The 18036-nt window shown below is 54.3% G+C and overlaps 1 protein-coding gene across 2 annotated transcripts in view; it reads right to left on the bottom strand.

Annotated features, from left to right (window-relative positions):
* Positions 1–643: 643 nt before the first annotated feature.
* Positions 644–18036, bottom strand: part of PRMT8 (protein arginine methyltransferase 8) — a 79414-nt gene continuing 62021 nt past the window's right edge. For both annotated transcript variants that reach the window (XM_060165594.1, XM_060165595.1), the window contains exons 7-10: positions 14521–14636; positions 9246–9396; positions 1480–1601; positions 644–727 (exon numbers count right to left, since the gene is read on the bottom strand). In XM_060165594.1, the coding sequence (XP_060021577.1) occupies positions 644–727; positions 1480–1601; positions 9246–9396; positions 14521–14636 (473 nt within the window). The remainder of the gene's footprint in view (positions 728–1479; positions 1602–9245; positions 9397–14520; positions 14637–18036) is intronic.

Genomic DNA, 18036 nt, shown 5'->3' on the forward strand with positions numbered 1-18036 from the left:
GAAGGGGTGGGGAAGGGGGAGAACTAATCACAAAACAAATTCCTATTCGAAAGCAACAGAATCTCCTCTGAGATAATATATATTCTACGCACACACGCGCACGCACACACGCACACAGCCCTGGATGAACACGGACGTTACCGCTTGGCTGTATATGCAAGCACATACCCGCGTGCCGGGTAAAGGAACTAATAGGTATGCTGTCCGCGCATGCGCACGCGCACCGCCGCACGCACAGCGTCTGGCTTATGCTATCAAAGACGCTAGTCTCCAGGGTCTAGTGAAGCAATCTGTCCTAGATGCCTGCAGCATGCAAAACTTGAAGATCCGAGAGTCACGGTTAAGGAGGACGATGGGGACACGCGTGGACTCCTCCATCGGGGCCCGGCTGCCGCGCTGGCCGTGGCTCTCTGTCGGGACGACAGAGCCTCTGAGAAGGGCCCCCAGAGCAGAGCCGAGAAGCTGGAGGCCCTCTGTCCAGTGGCAGGGGCCTCAGGAGGCCGGCTGAGTTCACCAATCTCAAGGGCAGAGTGTCAGACTCCGGTTTGGAGCGTGTAGTCCTGCAAACAGGGTCCCTTGTGGCGGCGCCTCAGACGGAGGTGAGTTTCCGTGCTCGCTCGCTCTCTGCAGCCTCCCACGTGTGCTAACGCATTTTGTAGTAATTAGATACAGATGTTTCGCACAGCTGTCCCTTAAAATCCAAGTCTACTGTGAAATCGAGGTCTCGCTGCAAAGAAGGAGGAGCCGGGGCATCAGCGCGGAAGGCGGCGGGGACCGCCCCCCTCCCCGCAGGCAGAGGGCCGGGCGCATCTGCGCCGCTAGGGTTTTCCAGCTCAGGACTCCGCTCCCCACCAACAGCCCTCGGGAGCCTCTTCCGGTGCCTCGTTACCCTCACGGGGAGGCCTTTGATTTCTAACCTAAGTAAGTCCTTCCTGTTAGAATACCGAGATGTTCCCTCTGGTTTCATCCCGGGAGAAGTGGGGCGGTTGAGTCTCCCAGGGCGGAAGCCTCGGCGTCTGCCCGGCACATGCCCGCACCCCAGGGGGCTCAGAGAGAATCACACGGCCTCCAGCCCCCCAGGCCACCCTGAGGAATGCGAACCTGGTCTTCCAAGCCACCACACACTGTCCTTTCCTGGCTCAGCTGGTCCTAAATGAGGCAAAGTCCATGGCCACAGCCTCTGTTCTCAAAACACTTCCCACCGAGGGCGGGAAGCTGTCCTCAAGGCTGGGAGGGTGTCCAGGGTGTCCTACAGAAAGGCTCCAGTTCCCCAGTCTTAAGGGGTCCAGGCTGGAATCCTTGAAGGAGGCCATCACATCCAAACCCGCCTTCCTACCACTTCCCCTGTAACTTTTCCGGTTGTGCACAAGGCAGCCAGGCCCCCCGGGGCAAGTGGGTCCTGGCAGCTCCCTGGAAGCCGGCCCCCGGGTCCCTCCTCCTCTCTGACCCCGGCCTCACAGAGGATGCGTCAGCACTCACCACGTTTTTGGCATTTGGCTTCATGGATATGGTCCCGTAGATCTCCTCCCCCCTCCGGACGGTGAGGTAGTCTTCCAAGTAGAAGACAGTCTGCTTCCAGTGGGTGTAGGGGGCGTCAGGGGCTGAAGGATGACAAGGAAGAGTTAGAGAAGACGTCTCAGAGGGGCCGGGACCCCGCGCGGACGACCCACTGAACACCGCAGCGAGCGCTCTCACTGGGTCAGGCACCCAGCCCCTGCGCCTGCTCCAAGCCCGCAGGACGCCCCGCTCAGCCCAGGGACTCCTCCCGGGGTCAAGGCCCCGCCCCCTCGGGACTGCGGGTCTTCGCTGGGGATCAGAAGAGAAACAAGCTGATGTTACAAAGCCATACAGGGGGCGGCATTAACACCGAATCTCAAAATGCTACTGGTTTTCATTAGTTCAACAGAGTGAAGACTTTCAGACGTTGTAGGGGAGAGATTTGGAGGGTGGTGCATCCTGTCTCCGCTTAAATGACACCGTTCATGCCAACGCCACGGCTAAGCCAGTTTCGCCGATTCCGCTGATACCCCAGTCCTACACATAGCTTTCCCTGCCTGCCTCTCTGTCCTAAAACCAAGCCTAGTTCCCTTGGCCCAGGCCTGCCCTGGGGTTTCAGCCGTGCCTTCCTACCTGGATGGATAGGAATAGGGGAAGATTCTCATTCCACGGACCCAACGCTGCTCCACAGCTCACACGTCATGCACACTGACTGAGGCTTGCACCTCCCCTCCCCTGTATTTGCCACGAAATCCCACCCATCCCTCTGGGCACACTACCAATTCTACAACTAGATGAGGGGTCCTGTCTCATGGGCCCCCTTCCTCAGCAGCAGCCGTCCTTGGGACACTCTTCCCTCCCTCATCACTGGCCTCTCCCTTCCTCATTCTTCAAGGTCACATCCTTGGGCACGCCTTGCCTGACCCAGATGGATTAAGGGCACCCTGGGCTTATGTCACCACGGTGACTGTCATGCCCCTGCATAACCGTCTCTGTGTCTTTTTATGTGTTTGTGTCCTCCGCAAGACTGCAATCTCCACGAGGGCCGGGGTCTGCTTACTGCTCTGTCCTCAGAGCCCATCACCACCCTCGCCGGGTCTGTGAGTACCGAATAAATGAACGATGGTAAAAAGCCCCAGAGGGGGCACGTTGTGACGCCTCAAGGTACCCAGAGGTGTTCGGTGACACCGCGGCTTTGGAACCTAAGGGTTGTAGAAGAACCCGTCTTACAGTCAGTTCCTCTTGCCCTTCAGGCTCTTACCTCCCTCCACCAGGATGCAGGACTCATGAACACTGATTCCCTCTTTGCTTAGGACCAGAGCTAAAGGTGGGAAGACTTAGGGAGCATGTAGTAAGTGCCTTTCAAATACTTCAAAGGCTGTCACATGGAAGGACTTATATGTGGCCTTATAGATGGCTTTGGAGGCAGAACAAAGGCTAGACACTCAGAATCACTAGAAGGCAGAGTTTTAATCACAGGAAGGATTGGGGCTGCCCCACGACCGTATGCACACCCGCGGTCCAGCCCGGAGGAGTGCACACACAACCTGGCTGGGGATTTATCGTATGCCCAGTCAGACCAAGATCGTTCAAACCCCAAGATCTATTTTAATGGTGGTGAAGAGTCTGTCTGTCTGTGTCCTTTGCAATGAACCAGCTTGATCAAATGTCAGTGGTTTGGATACTCGAGTAGCCTTCGGTGTGTGCATTTAGGAAATCGACGCAGACTCAAGGTCTAGTGGAGGGGAGGCAGCCTGAGGATTCGGAAGGGCTTGAAGGAGAATCATGTACGTAGAGTCTGTGCCGCTCAGATCCTGGATCCCCAAACACACCCAGCCTTCCTGGCCTCCGACGCATACTGCGGCCCACAGGCAAAGTCCACCTGCTCCCAGCACCTTCCCTTCCAACGACATCTAAACGAATTGTCAAAAGATCGTCTCCGGGGTGTGCAGAGGCTGGCAGCGTATGACTGACAGCACTGTCACCCCCGCTGCCACCCACGCCTACCCAGACAGGTGTCTCTCCTGTTCTTAAAGACCTTCAGGCAAGGAGATTCCGGCAGCTACCTTCTGCCTCCTAATCAGATGCCTGTGAGACTCCCAGAGACTTCACTGGCTCAGCTCTGCCAGCCAGCGAGCCCAGAAGTCCACCTCTGATGCTGGTCGCCCAAAAGACACCAGCCTTGGGTTGGAGGAGAGTGACATTTCCCCTTGACATCAACATCAAAAGGTTAAGAACTTCCCCAAACATCTCATTTCCACGATGGGTCCACGGACTCATTGCTAAAGCAGTTTTCTCAAGGCAGGTTCTCCATCAGGGTGTCCAGGAGAAGTGGATGACAATTCAGATGTTTTGACTCTAGTCCCAGAGATCTGAATTCAGTAATTCTGGGTGTGAGATGGGGGCAGGCTTGCCAAGACGTAAAAGTCTCCCCCCAGGTGTTGTAGATACACAGCCCGTTGCCGTGCAGACTCGATCATTTACATCTAATGCATCTCTTGGGTGGGTATCAGTGGAAGGGACATCTAATTAGGCAACAGTAGGCCCAGTGTCCAGTCTCCACTTTGCCATGCATTTGCACTGTGACCCTGGCGCTCATTTTCTACACCTGCAGAAAGTTTACCTCCCTGTGAAGACAGGTGATGGGAAGGGGAAAGGATACACTGAGGACGACCAGCCTCCTGCTGTGCCCAGGACCGTTTTCCTGGTGTAATTATCTGTAGCTCTCCCTTTCACTCTCAAAGTGTCCTCATTTGAAAGATGAATTATACGGTCCCCTTATCTGTAACATAGCAGGCCCAGGTTAGGGTACTGCTAAGCCATTGCATTAGGTGGTTATTTAATCATTGTGGAAAGTGGCATATCATTTCATTTATCCATCAACTGTGGCTCTGGCCTGTAAAGTGGTGCTGCCTCATTGTCGTGGTCTGGAATGTTCTAGGGATTCTCCAGAAAGTTGCTGTGCACAAGGCTGAGCGTTCAGTATCACTGTGGACCACGACACCCAGAGTTCTGGTCAGTGGACAAGCCTTTCCCTCCCGCTCTGCCCCAACTACAACCTTCAAGGTAGTGTAAGTGGCTTTCAGGCTTCCTCATTATGACCGTACCGCCATTCACACATTCATTCATTCACTCATGCATGCATTCACTCATTCAGGCATTCATTCATTCACTCATTCATACATTCACTCACGCGTGCATTCACTCATTCAGGCATTCATTCAATCATTCACGCATTCAGCAGACATCCACTCAGGGTGCCTGCCACGTGCCTGATGTGGTCCTAAATGTGGGGAGCAGCAGCCAGTACGGCCTCGCCCCCCGAGATCCTGCAGCCTAAGTGAGAAGACACTCAGGTAGCTGGCCATAAGGTCCGGTGGGAGCTGTGACCGAGGATGGAGGAGGGGTGTGCAGGGGGCTGCAGGAGCAAATGTCTGGGGCCTCTCACGGGAAGATTTTCCTGGTGCTTCTGGAGAGAGCGTGGAATCCTGCTTCCTCTTTCTCTTCCCCATGGCTAAGTGGCTGGTAGTTCTTTCTGGAATTTAATACTTTTTCTAGCTGTAAATTTGTAACTCTGTTCCCCGGGGGGGTTCACAGGCTTTTTGGAGAATTAAAGACGATGCATGAAGAAGCTTCTCTGACCTGAGAAAACGGCTCAGTGTCACAGGGTGGCAAAGCTGGGAAGGGACTTCCAGGCAGTCGAGGTCCAACCGTGTCATTTCACTAATGAGCCCAAGGCCCAGAAAGGAGCTCACTTAACAGCACCTCCACGGCCTGAAGGGCCTCCTGGAAAAACTAGGACTTAGCGCAGGCCTGCTTCCACTCTGGGTACTGCCCTTCCGGCGGGAGCCCCAGGGGCCCAGTTCCCACTTCCTGCCCCGCCCTCCGAGGCTGTGTCCAAGGGGCGGGGCAGCTGTGCTGGCCCAGCCTGGAGCCCTGGTGCTTGTGCCTGGAGCCGCGGCAGGCAGACACCAGCACCGTTCACGGGGGCGGCTTGCAAGCTGCACAAGCCGCGACGCGCCTTCGCGTGGGTCTCCCGGAGCAGCTGCAAACCTTGGGGGCCGATGGCGAGGGGCCGCTTACAGCACGCTGCACTTCGCCTGAAGTTCAAAGCCAGCTGAGGCCGAACGATACCTTGTTTAGGGCTACACTTACGCATGATAAAACTTTTTAAAAATAGCAGGGGACAAGGAACTGAACATTCAGGATAATGTTCATTTAGAGGCGATGTGGAGGGAGGGGATAAGATGGGGCCATCCAGGTAGCCGCAAAGGTATTGGTGGTATTTAAGCCCTTGAGTTAGATGGTGGGCTCACAGGGATTTATTAGGTGACTCTGAATTACTTGACTTGCATGTATTAATTATAAGCATAATCATATTATATTTATTCATAATGTATTTCTGGTTAATATTTACATTCTAATTAACAGTAGTTTATCTCTTGATATTAACTAATGTATTTACATTCTAATAATAATTAGAATTATTACCTTCTAGTTAATAATGCATTCTAGTTACTATTACATTCTAATTAATAACACTTTATTTACAATCTGTTACTGAGTTAGGCGGCAAGTTCACAGGTGTCCCTTGTATTAATTAAAAAATAAGCCAACAGTGAACTGTGTGTGATCCAATGATGGTAGCACGTCATGAACCACGAATTCGGATTAATCTAATTCCGTGCATCTGAGGTCCTTAAAAACAAAGGAGAAATATTCTTTCCTTGCTGGTCAGCGTGCAGAGGGTCTGAGTAAAGCCCACTGCCAAAGCCATGCCAGCTGGAAGATGGCCAAGATGGTAAAGATGCTACAGGCTGGACCAAAACCACGCTGTCATCCGCCGGAAACAGATCATCTCAGGGAAAGAAAGACGCAGCCTGGAGCTACGGGGCTGGAGCCCGGGCTTTAGAGACACAGAACTCTTTCCAGAGTGCCCTTGCCCCCTGACTTTCCCATCACCTGCGGCAGGGCGGGCCCTGGGGGAGGCATCGCCCAGGGATGGAGGAAGCAGAGCCAGCCACCGTGGCTCCATCCCTGGCCTCCAGTCACAGGCACCGTCCTCGATCGGGCCCCTCCTCAGCCCTCACTGCCCCAACCCTCACCATGGCAAGGCTGAGTCTCACCCATCCTTCAAGGTGCAGGTAAAACACCCCTTCCTCCTGCTGGCTGTTCCCGCGCACCCACCGAGAAGATAAGCTCGTCTGCTGCTCCCGTAGGGAGGGTAGCAGCTGACAGTGACCCGGATCGGGGCCCTCTGGTCTCTTCCCCAGGACGAGGCGGCACCAACGCTGGCCTGGCTGATGGAGACCAGAAGACCCTAGTCCTGATGGTCAGGAGACAGCAACTCTGGAAGAAGCCCTTCTGTGAGGGATTAGGTGAAGTCTCTTGTCCGTTCTCTCCCACGAGAAAATTCCAGGCTCAGATGCCTTCACTAAGGAATTCCAGCAAGCATTTATAAAAGAAATATCACTGATCCTTCAAAAACTCTTCCAGCAGGTAAAGGAGGAGGAAACACTCCCCAACTTATTCTACGAGATCAGAATTACTCTGTTGGCAAAGTCAGAGAGAGAGAGATTCACAAGAAAACAGATCTACAGACCCAGGGTCACTCATCTGTGTAGATGAAAAATACATCAACGAGGTGTCAGAAAACTGGGCAACACAGACAAAGGATGAAACAACATGATCAAGTGGGATCGCTGTCACCACGTGAAAGAGGACCACTGGCACCATGGCTGCAGGAAGTGAATAATCGTATCTTCAGATTCTGGTAGAACTCACCTATCCCTGCCACGTGCACACTCAGCCCCGGCGACAAGCTCCCAATTCCCAGGAAGACCTCCCATGAGCCGTCAGGATGAACACATGCTCAGGGCAGGAATCCTAGCTTCATAAACGCATTGAACAGAGATTTGCATAGAAATCTCGGAGCCACACCCCGCTGGGAGGAGCTAGGAAGGCAGAGATTAATGAGATGTGAGCCCAGCTGGGGGGAGACCCAGGTCTGCAGAAGACGATGGAAATGTTCAGTGAATAGTGGCACAGCCTACACTGGAATCCTGGGTAGTTGTTTCAAAAAAAGAGATTGGATATATCTCCGCGCGGCTACGGCGGCATCTCCAAGACACATGGTTAACTAAAGACAGGGAGCAGGGGCAGTGCGTGTGGTGCGAGCCGACCTGTGTTTTCAAGAAAAGTGTAGCTGGATGTCATACTCCTGTCATGGAAGATGCCACCAGCGGAGGCAGCTGGGTCTACGATTCACAGAAATCTATGGACTATTTTTGCAACTTCTTGTGAGCCTATAATTATTCCAAATAAAAAGGAAAAAAAGTGTATGTACGTATGTAGTTGCTTGTGCACCACTGACATTTTTCGGAAGGCTACGAAATAAGTCGTGAACAAATATGCCTTTCAGGCACGGGATTGGCATGGATGGGGGAGAGGTCTTTTTCCTTAACTTTTTATGCCCCTTTTTATACCCTTTTGTTATCTTTTTGTTAGACTGCACCGGTATCACTTTAAGCATGGCCATGACAGACATAAGCACAGGATGTTAGGGAGCCCCAGGAAGAAGGCCTAACCTTGACCCTGGAGGGAAGGAGGGGATCATAATACCTGAGCTGAGAGACGCAGCCTGAGCCGGAGGTGGCCAGGGGAGGAGAGGGATGGGGGAGTTGCCATAGGCTGAATCGTCTCCCCCCAGAATTCATGTGCTGGAGCCCTGACCCCCAGGATCCCTGACTATGAACGTATTCAGAGAGAATGTCTTTAGTTAAAACGAGGCCCTTAGTGTGGGCCCTCATCCAATCTGGCTGGTGCCCTTGTAGAGCAAGGAGATTAGGACACTCACAGAGACACCAGGGATGAGCACAGAGGAAGGCGGCCAAGAGAAGGCGGCCGTTGGCACGCCAAGGAGAGAGGCCTCAGGAGAAAACTCCAGAGGCCTCCAGAACCATGAGGAATACTTGGTTACAGTGGCCCCAGCAGACAAATACAGGAGGGAAGGAGACAAATCTGACAGAAGACCCTCCTGCCCTGTGGATGGAAGCGGGGCTGGGGCAGGCAGAGGCCACGGCCGAGGGGCTGAAGATGCCTGGGCGCAGACAGCTGCAGGGCCAGCGTGTGCTGGGCTGCGTGTGCGGCAGCAAACGGGTGGGGTGGACGGCAGAGCGCGAAGGGTGCTGAGAGATGAGGCTGGGGAAGTGGGATGGGGCCGGTCAGGGGACCAACCCCCTGCCAGTTACCGGGCTAAGCAATCTGGGCTTATCTGCTACGGGCGATGAGGCACCTCTGAAGGAGTTTGGAGCACGTCAGGGACTTAATGGGGATGGACAGAAGCTGGGAAGACAGGAAGGAGACGTAGAGCCAGGTTGCAGCCTAGGGAAGCAGACGCTGAATCTGTCATGAGGCGTCTCCGTATCCTCCACCCACACAGAGGGGGCTCGGGAAACACTAAATGAACAAACGTGCATTTGAAAGGTGGCCTCCACGCCTGCCTCTCCCCACCCGACACTTGCTCTCAGCTCTGGCCACACCAGCCACAAGTTTTTTACCTTCTCATCGGGCATCCAAAACCCTGGGGACGTGCGACTCCTCCACGGCTGGAGAGGCTTAGGAGGTGCTAAGTGAGGGCCCCTGGCTGATGCCCCCGGCCCTTGCCCCACGTCCAGGCCGGGGAGGTCACTTCCCACAGAGCCTTGGCACGAGGCCAGGAGGGTCTGGAAGGCCAGCAGAAGGCTCACCTGTGGAAAACCCCATTTTTTTGTGGCACTTGGTAAATTCGATATTGAAATAGGTGACCAGGGCGTGGACGTAGTCATTGCGCTGTATCTGCAGGCAGAAGGCGGATGTGAAGGACAGCTCCTCCGTCTTCACCGTGTAGATGTCCACCTCCTGCAGCCCAGAGAAGAGAGAATGCGGACGCTTAGTGCCTCCACCGGGTCTGGGCCATCCTCAGCTTCATTCCCCAGGGAGACTATGGATGGCAGACTCCCCAGGGTGTCATGGCTCTCGGGGGGACTTCCCAGGCCCACCCACCCCCCTCCCCATGACCTCCTCCATCCTTTCTAGGGTGGAGTCGGCTAAGGCAATGCTGCGAGCAGATTTAAGTCAGAGCCTGAGGATAACAGAATCAGGACGGTAAATCTTCTGGGGATGAGTGCTGATGCGGGGGAGGGGAGAGGAGAAGAGGATGAATTAGAGCCTCTGTAAACCCAACCCAGATATCCTCAGAGCAGTCCCCCTCGGCATCACTAGTGCATCTAGCTGTTCTCAGGCTGTGGTCCCTGGAGGAGCACGGCGGCATCGCCGGGGGTGGGGCGGGGAGGGGAGGGCATCCCAGACCTACTGAATCAAGGCAGCAGTGTGTGCCCCGTCAAGCCCTCCCAGGTTCCGGCAGACCCGACTGCTCCCTTCCCAGCGATACGAGGTACGGAGTATTCTCTCAGGAGTGAGGACCGAGCCCGCACGGTCACGGACTGAGCCTGGGGAAGTCAGCCGACCATTTAGCACAAGCCCGGACAGTTAAAAACAAATGAAAGGGGGAAATAAGAGGTGAGAACTTTTCAGTTCCAGCTAGGAATGGACAACACAAGGAACTCATCGTTCTAACAGTTTCAGCTGGGAAGCGGCTGCACATCAGTCTTGCTGGGAGCGGGAGTAAAATGAACAACGGTTTGCAACATGGTGCTCTTTCTGCGAGAAGGATGCTGACCCGTCGTTGGCCGGCTCCAGCAAGACACCGCAGACCTCCCAAGGCCCAGGAGGCATCCAGGCCGCCTTCAGTGAGGTCTAAGGAAGAACCTCCCACTGCCGGGCTGTATGGCAGAGACCTCCGTCCTGAAAGCTCTGTACGGGCCAGACAGACACCTGTGTGCCTGGAGCGGTCCCCAGGGGTGCCCCTGAGACCCGGATGATGGAAGATGTTGGGAGTGACTAGGAGAGAGGGGTCTCCGGGTGGGGAAACAAGAGCAGCGAAGAGACAGAGACTTTTATCTCTACACGTTTCTAGGATGAATAAAGGAAAAACTGATGCAAAACATCCTGGGGACTTCAAAGCCAAGTCCTGTCTCCACAGGAGGGCAGTGGACAGAGGCGCAGGTGAGGTCGAGGCAGCCAGACAGCCCAGAGCCTTGTTACGGTGCGGGCTGGCAGCTGTGACCTCCTCTGTCCTGTCGGTTGGGAAGAGGGTGGGACTGCAGGTGCAGGGGACCGTGGGAGCCCTCGATGTCGGTGACATCACTTCACATGCAAGCTCAAGGACGGGGAACAGGGCTAAAGGTCCCTGTGAGCCCGGGTCAGGCGTGCAGAATTCGATGGGGTTAGAAAGCCAGTCCCCTTTTACCCCGAGAATGCAAGAGCCCTGGGGAGCATCCCCAGGTAGTGGCTGCCGTGGGCTCCTGCACTCCCCCTGGGAGGATGCACTCACTGCCTATCAGGCAGCCAATCCTTCCCCGATGTCTCCAGTCAGTAGGTCCTGCTTCTAAACTAGCGAGCAGGGCCCTCAGCAGCCTCTGTAACTTCCACCCACGGAACAAGCCACCGCCCGCTCGTGCTCACGTGGGTCCCCTAAACCTTTTCTTCTCCAGCATAAACTGCGTCTCCTGAGTCATGGCTTCCGACGCCGTCACCCTCCTGATCTGGGACCCGCTTCTAGCAGCCTCTGACCTCGAAGCGCACGCTGCCAGCTCCAGCTGCCTTTAGCCGGCCAAGCCCCTCCCCACAACATCCCTCTCATAATCCTTATTTCTGGGACCCGAGTGCAGGGGGGAGGGTCCTTCATTACATGTCACCCTGTTAGTTTGGGCCGTTGCCCAGAGTGGGGAAATCTTTTTAGCCCCAGTACCTGTCAGCTTATGACGTTTGCCACCCCTCTGGGCCACGTGTCTGCAGGTCCCTCCAGCCCAAACACTCTTAGCGCAGCTGTGCTTAACTGTGATTTTGATAAGGGCTTCGGCAGAGTCCCCTAGGCTGGGCTCACGCTGTCTACGTTCACTGACGTTTCCTCTCCTTCTCCACTGGGGCCAGCCCGCCAGGCTCCAGGCTCCTTCCGAGGTCCCTGTCCCTTTCTCTCGGGCGCCCTCTGCCACGGGCCTCGCCTGGACTTTCCACCCTGCTTCTGGCTCCTCTCAGGGGTCTCACCACCTCCGCCCCTGTCCCCACCGTTAGACGGGAGCCCTTTAGACGCGGGGTCTGGACGTTATGGTCTGTGCGCCCTCAGTGAGCGATGTAACCCCGACACGCGCCACTCTTCTCCTAAAACTGTCTCCCTGCCTGAGGACTCTCCTTCCCATCCCCTCCCCAGGCCTCTCCTTCGGACCAACCAACTAATCTCTCTGAGATGCATTCACACTGTGCCATTCCCTGGATCTAAAGCCTTCCACGACTTTCTACGGTTTACCTAAAAATACCCAAGCCTCTTGGCCTGGACTCAGAGGGGGACCTGGGAAGTAGACCCCGTGACCCATCTGGACTGGTTCCTTTCTCCTCCGTCCTCGCCTCACTTCTTCACCACTCTCAGCCTGCACAGGAACAACGATGCACCTGCGCACACACACAAAAACACCCCATCTGTCGGGGATTCTGTCTCTATAGGGTCTCAGACGTCCATCAACCAGTGTCGGCCACCAGTGCCCTGACAGCGTTCTCTAGGTCCTACGGATATTTGCATCTTAATAGGGGCCTCCGAAGGAACAAAAACCGTCCAGACTGAAAGGATGATCTGCGTTAGAATGGGCACCAGGGAGGCGACTGCTGGCCTCTGGAGTGGGGACAGGCAGTCTGTGTGGGTGAGTCAGCTGTGACCGGGCCTCAGAGACACAAAGGCCTCCGGTCAGGGCCCTCCCTCCTCTCAGGCCCGAAGTGTCCAGAGGCAGACACGTTATGCTGGCCCCCAGAGCCCTGATCCCTTTGCCAGAAGGCTTTCTCTTTCAGCAGCCGCCTCAGCATCTCTGAGACCCCAGCGAGACCCCTGGCTCGGCCTCAGGCCGCCCCACCAGGCGCAGGGCTCCACAGGCACCAGTGACTCAGAGGGGCCCCGGCCGATGCTGTCCCCATCACTACATCATGTTACAAATGGATGTCTCAGATCAGAAGTCTGGTCAAAACAGAGTCTTAATTATAATAAAGTGTCACAAGCCGCAACGTTAATAGCGATGAAAATAGCAATTAAGCGTGTGAAGAAGGGCAAGTGATTTCCCAGGGAAGATGGTACTGAGCACATTAGCGAGAGCTGACGGATGGCTCTCCTGGTGGCAGAAGCAAACACAGCCGTCCTTGCCCTTCTCAGAGCTCAGGAAGAAAGGGGACACGCATAGAGGGCCCAGAGCTCCAGCCCCGCCATACCCACAGTCCCAGGCTGCACTCAGGTGTGACCAAGGAGAGACCCTTGCCTGTTCCTGGCTGGAGGGGGAGAGGGAGGCGGGGGGGGCGGACAGAGCAGGCCAGGCTGGGACCAGCCTTGGACGTGCACAAGTGCCGTGGCCACACCTGCAGGGCAGGGGCAGAGAGCGACCCAGGGCCCAAGCACATTGAAGGAATCGTATCCCCGCGCCACCATGGGCAGACGCCTGTCGGTTCCATACAGCTGCCATGCGTCATTTTGCAAATGCAGTTGCACCAGGTGATCTCCACTCGTACTACAGTATCGGCAGCCGTGCTCTGCACTACGGGGGAGTTATCTGGGGTGGACTTTGCTAGCTCTTGTTTGGGATGCCAGAGAGAGAGGCTTCGGGGACAGAGGGGCTGGTGGGAAGAAATAAGAGGACGTTTGCTTCTCATCAGCCCTGCCTGGACTCAGAAAAGGCCGAGTTAAGAAGCAGAATCCTCAGGCAGGATGTTCCAAAAGGGAGGCGGTGTCTATCTGATGGGACCTGTACGAGGTACCTCTAGTTTTATTTGTCCTCTGAGGTCCCTTTGAAATGCCATGGTGACAAGGCTTGCATTTCTTCTCAGGAAGACTGTGACCAGGGACAAGGGACCGTTCTCACCTGGACAAAGCAGCCGTTTGCATCAGTCCTGCAGAAACCTCCCCGCACCCCTGGGCTCTTCCCTGTTGCATCCACCCAGAGTTCCCGAAAAAGCAGTGAGGTGCACAGGACCAGGGCGGGAGGGTATGCTTCAGCAAGATGGGGGCTGGGAGGGCTGATGACAACGGACACAGTGAACCCAGATTCTTCGATTAAAACATTAACTTGAAGCCTATAAGACAGATGTCTTTCTAGACTTTAAAAAAAGTAGTGAAATAGCAAGAGTTTTCCATCGTTAGACAGGATAGATTAGCATTTGTAAATGCAGATACTTAGAAAAAGGGTTGGAAAGATCAGCTCATCCTGTGGACAGCGGTTACCTGTAGGAGGAGTGCGGGCTGGGAGGGAGGGAGGTCTCGGGGGGCTTTTATCTGTACCCCAGCAAGTTTGGCACGTCTGATATTTAGTGATAAGGATGCACTGGGTAAGGACTGGTCTGCCGAGGGTGCTGGCGAGCTGTTCTCCGTCTGCGCTGAAGAAAGCCTTGGAGGACAAGAGGTGAGGCCCGCACCAACAAGGGCACTCAGGAGGAGGGAGCGCCACGCGGCCGGGTCAGATGTGTGCTTAGAGGTGCGGGCGTGAGGCCGCTCACACGGCAGACTGAGGTGTGGGATCTCTTGCCTAGGAGGCCAGCGCCCTCGGAATGGAGGCGCTTCCCCCCACCTGAGCCTCCAGGGTGTCCTCCCTCGGATATTCCTACAAGCCCACCCGACACCCCTCCCCCCTCACACCCCACCCCTCCCTCACCAAGGGACATGCACCACCCACCCCCCAACTGTGCCACGTGGAGTCCAGTGGCGCTCTCTCCCCAGCTCTGCTCAGTGACAGTGCCGGCTTTGACAGGTCACCACGGGCTGCCAGAGGCTCTGGCCAGGGTGGCCTTGCCTCACAGTTTGGGAGGAGCTGGTGTGGCCTCTACTCAGGCCCAAGAGTCCAGGTGACACAGTCAGGTTCCCGCACACCCAGGCCCGAGCAAGCAGCGTCTGCAGACCTTTATTAAACAGGCATTGGTCACCACTTGCTTTGGGTCCACGATGTCTACCAGGGGCTCCTTCATGGCAACGTCCCGGATGCAGGTCATGTCAAAGCCATAGACGTTCTCCCACCCTGTGGGAAGAGAGCGAGAAGTGGCAGCAGGAGCCCCAGAAGTCTCCCGACCCCCCTGAGTCCTAGAGGGTGGGGGGCAGCTTGTGTCCCCCTGCCTGAGGGCAGGAGAGTTGCTTGCCTGGTGGAGAGCTCTGCAATGTGCCAGGCGCTCATTCACACCATCTCATCTGTACAGGCCCCACTTTAGGGTTAGGAAAAGTGAAGCTCAGAGAGGCTGAGAAAATTCTCCAAGGTCACACAGCGGACTCCCACGGGGTCAAGACTAGAGCCCACATTCCTGATTCTTCTGTACCTGCTCTCCTGCCCCCTCTCTGAGCCTCAGAGTCTCCTACGAACTCTCTCCTCTGCCGTCCACATTTCTACCCCGGAGCCTTTGTTCCAGTCGTTCTCCACACCTACAAGGCCCATCTCTTTCCCTCCTCCCATCCCCGCCAGCTGAACCTCTCAAGCAGCAGAAAGAAACATGGGCTTTCAGTGAAACAGGCTGCAGCGTGAATGCCAGCACCGCCACTTACTGGCCAGGCCCTTGTGCAAATTTCCTAACCTCTCTGAACCTCCATTTTCTCAACTGAAGAAATGAGGGGCAGGGGCAGGGGCAGGGGTAGTCCAGGAGAGGGCTTAACTTTCTTACACGCCATGATGTTCTCTCTAAGGATGCATCTCGTAAGACATATCCCCCCGTTGGGGCACAAAGCACCCCAACAGTGCTCTTTGGCCCCTTGGGGCTGTTCATAAGATGCTTTAAGCAGGGGACGTATTCAGGATGCAGGGTTGGAGGGTAAATGAATGCAGGTCTGAGGGTCCAAGATCACCCTTAAATGATGGTAATCATTGATTGATCACCTAGCCCTGGCCAGACCCTTCATTGAATCTCCCCAGCAACCCCGTGAGGACACCTCCTTATGACAGATGAGAAAACAGGGGCTTGCAGAAGCTGGCATCCGGCTCACATGCAGTATCTGGCCCAATATCCCACAGCAGGGGAACCGTGGAGCTGGGGCTCAAACCCAGCTTGGGTCCTAATCCTTCAGCTGCACTGACTCAGTCGTGAGAGCAACCAGGAATGCCATTTGCTCTCCCCACAGCGCAGAGAGTGCCTTAGCGGAGTCTTCAGTTACTGGCCAGCTGAAATCTCACTTGTCTGTTTATTCAGTGGGGTTTAGAAATACACTGCAGTAGAGACGCTTTTCTCTAAAATCTTACAGGATTATTTTTTTTAAATGTTCACCAAACAAATGGTACCTTAGGGAACTCATGAGCCTGCATGTGTTTAGGAGAGGGGGTGGGAGGAGGGAGGTGTGAATGGTCAGGGAAAGCTCTGCCCCTTTTACTCAGATTCCTTTCAAGGGTACGCAAAGCCCTTCCTCGGGGAGAAGAGGCCGAGAAAATAAGCATCTCCCAGAGGGGGAGCACTTGTGAAATTCTGGCTTGAGGATAAGATGCTAGTCAGATGCCATTACACACACAAGGCTGGTGCCAAAGTCCCAACTGAACCTACCTATGTTTGGGGAAGTGTGTCAACAGCACCTGCTTCAGAGAAGACCTCCTTCTAGAATCTGGGAATAGCCGTCCCTGCTCACCCAGATAGAACATGCACACCAAAACACACTGCCTTTGGTTAAAACCCCTTCTCAAGAGACCTGCAGCCGCGTACCTGCTCTTTCCCTCTCCCAGCCCTGCTTTAAGTTAAGGTTCAGTGAAAAAGTCAGGCAGGGGGCTTCCCTGGTGGCGCAGTGGTTGAGAGTCCGCCTGCCGATGCAGGGGACACGGGTTCGTGACCCGGCCCGGGAAGATTCCATGTGCCGCGGAGCGGCTGGGCCCGTGAGCCATGGCTGGGCCCGTGAGCCTGTGCGTCCGGAGCCTGTGCTCCGCGACGGGAGAGGCCACAACAGTGAGAAGCCCGCGTACCGCAAAAAAAAAAAAAAAAAGTTAGGCAGATATCTAAGAGTCTATGTGGGTAATGGTTAAAGTCCTGGGCTTTGGGCTTCAAATCTGGGCTCTGCTGTTTATTTGCTGTGCAACTCCAGGCAAGAATTTAACCTCCCAAAGAGTTGGTTTCTTCTTTAAAATGGAGATGACGATCATGCTAGTTACTCTATAGAGTTGTTAGGAGGATTAAATGTGATAATATATATAAAGTACATGATACAGCGCCTGGCCCATAGAAAGCCCTTGATACACAATTGTTGCCGCCGTTATGTGGTTTGCACCCTGGCTTTGCCACTCCAAGCTGTGTGACCTTGGCAGATCGGTCCCCTTATCTCTGGCTTGTTTTGTAAAGTGAGGAGTTTGGTTCCGTGGTTCTGTGTTCCGGAATCATCTGGGACACTCTTTAAAGTACAGATTCCTGGACCACAGTCAGACCTACTGAATCAGAATCCCCAGATTTGTGCCCCAGTGAGCTGGAATTTTCACGTCTACATAGGCAATTCCAACCGGTTAGAAATCCTTGGGCTAAAGAATTTTCGAAGTCTCTTTCAAATGGACTTAAAGTCTCTAATGGCCACTGTGACACCTTCTCCAACGACTCCCAACCATGGGACCTCTCCTGTAACCTCAGCACCTACAGCAGAGCATCTGGCCCAGTAGAGGTCCACGGATAACGCTTTTTTAATTGGAATGTATTCCCAAACTTTTAAGCCTGTCCTGCTTCACAATGCCTCGTGTTTTAGTGATCTTCTTAGGGGTTAATTCGTGTCTTCTCTCCCCAGCCAGACTGCCCACTTCCAGTTATTCAATGACCGATCACCCAGGACATTAGACTTTTCTCTCCTTTCTGCTGACCATTCATTTCCCACTAGCTTCTTTACATTATGCGAGGCAGGGATGGGAGAGGATAGACACCAGGCATATTAATCTTTTGTTGTAATTCTGTCTTGTCTATTGAATGAGTGAATGGGGGGTGAGGGTCACCAGCCAGCAGGAAATACTGTAATTAATTTTCTGGGGATTAAAAAAAATAACATCAGAAGGACCTGTGAAATTTAGTTTCTGTATTAAAACAAACTCTTGAAAAGGACCATGCTATGGTGCAATGAATGTAACTAAAGCAGCAACAAATCCCAGACCTACCATAACTACAGACCAGATGGACTAGAAGTCCCACTTTAATGGCCTGGCAGGGGAAAAGGTATGCTCTTCTCTGGGCATAAATTATGCATCTGTCTCTACTGTCCAGCATTACTCCCAAGGCCCAGCATTAATAAAAATTACAAGACACATGGAAAAGAAAGAAAAACATGACCCATCATCAAAAGAAAAAATAGTCAATAGAAACAGACTCAGAGATCAGGTGTTGGGATTATCTAACAGAGACGTTCAAGTACCCGTAATAAATATTTTAAAGAATCTAATGGAGGGACTTCCCTGGTGGCACAGTGGTTAAGAATCAGCCTGCCAG

The sequence above is a fragment of the Lagenorhynchus albirostris genome, chromosome 11, assembly GCF_949774975.1.
Source record: "Lagenorhynchus albirostris chromosome 11, mLagAlb1.1, whole genome shotgun sequence".
NCBI lineage: Eukaryota > Metazoa > Chordata > Mammalia > Artiodactyla > Delphinidae > Lagenorhynchus > Lagenorhynchus albirostris.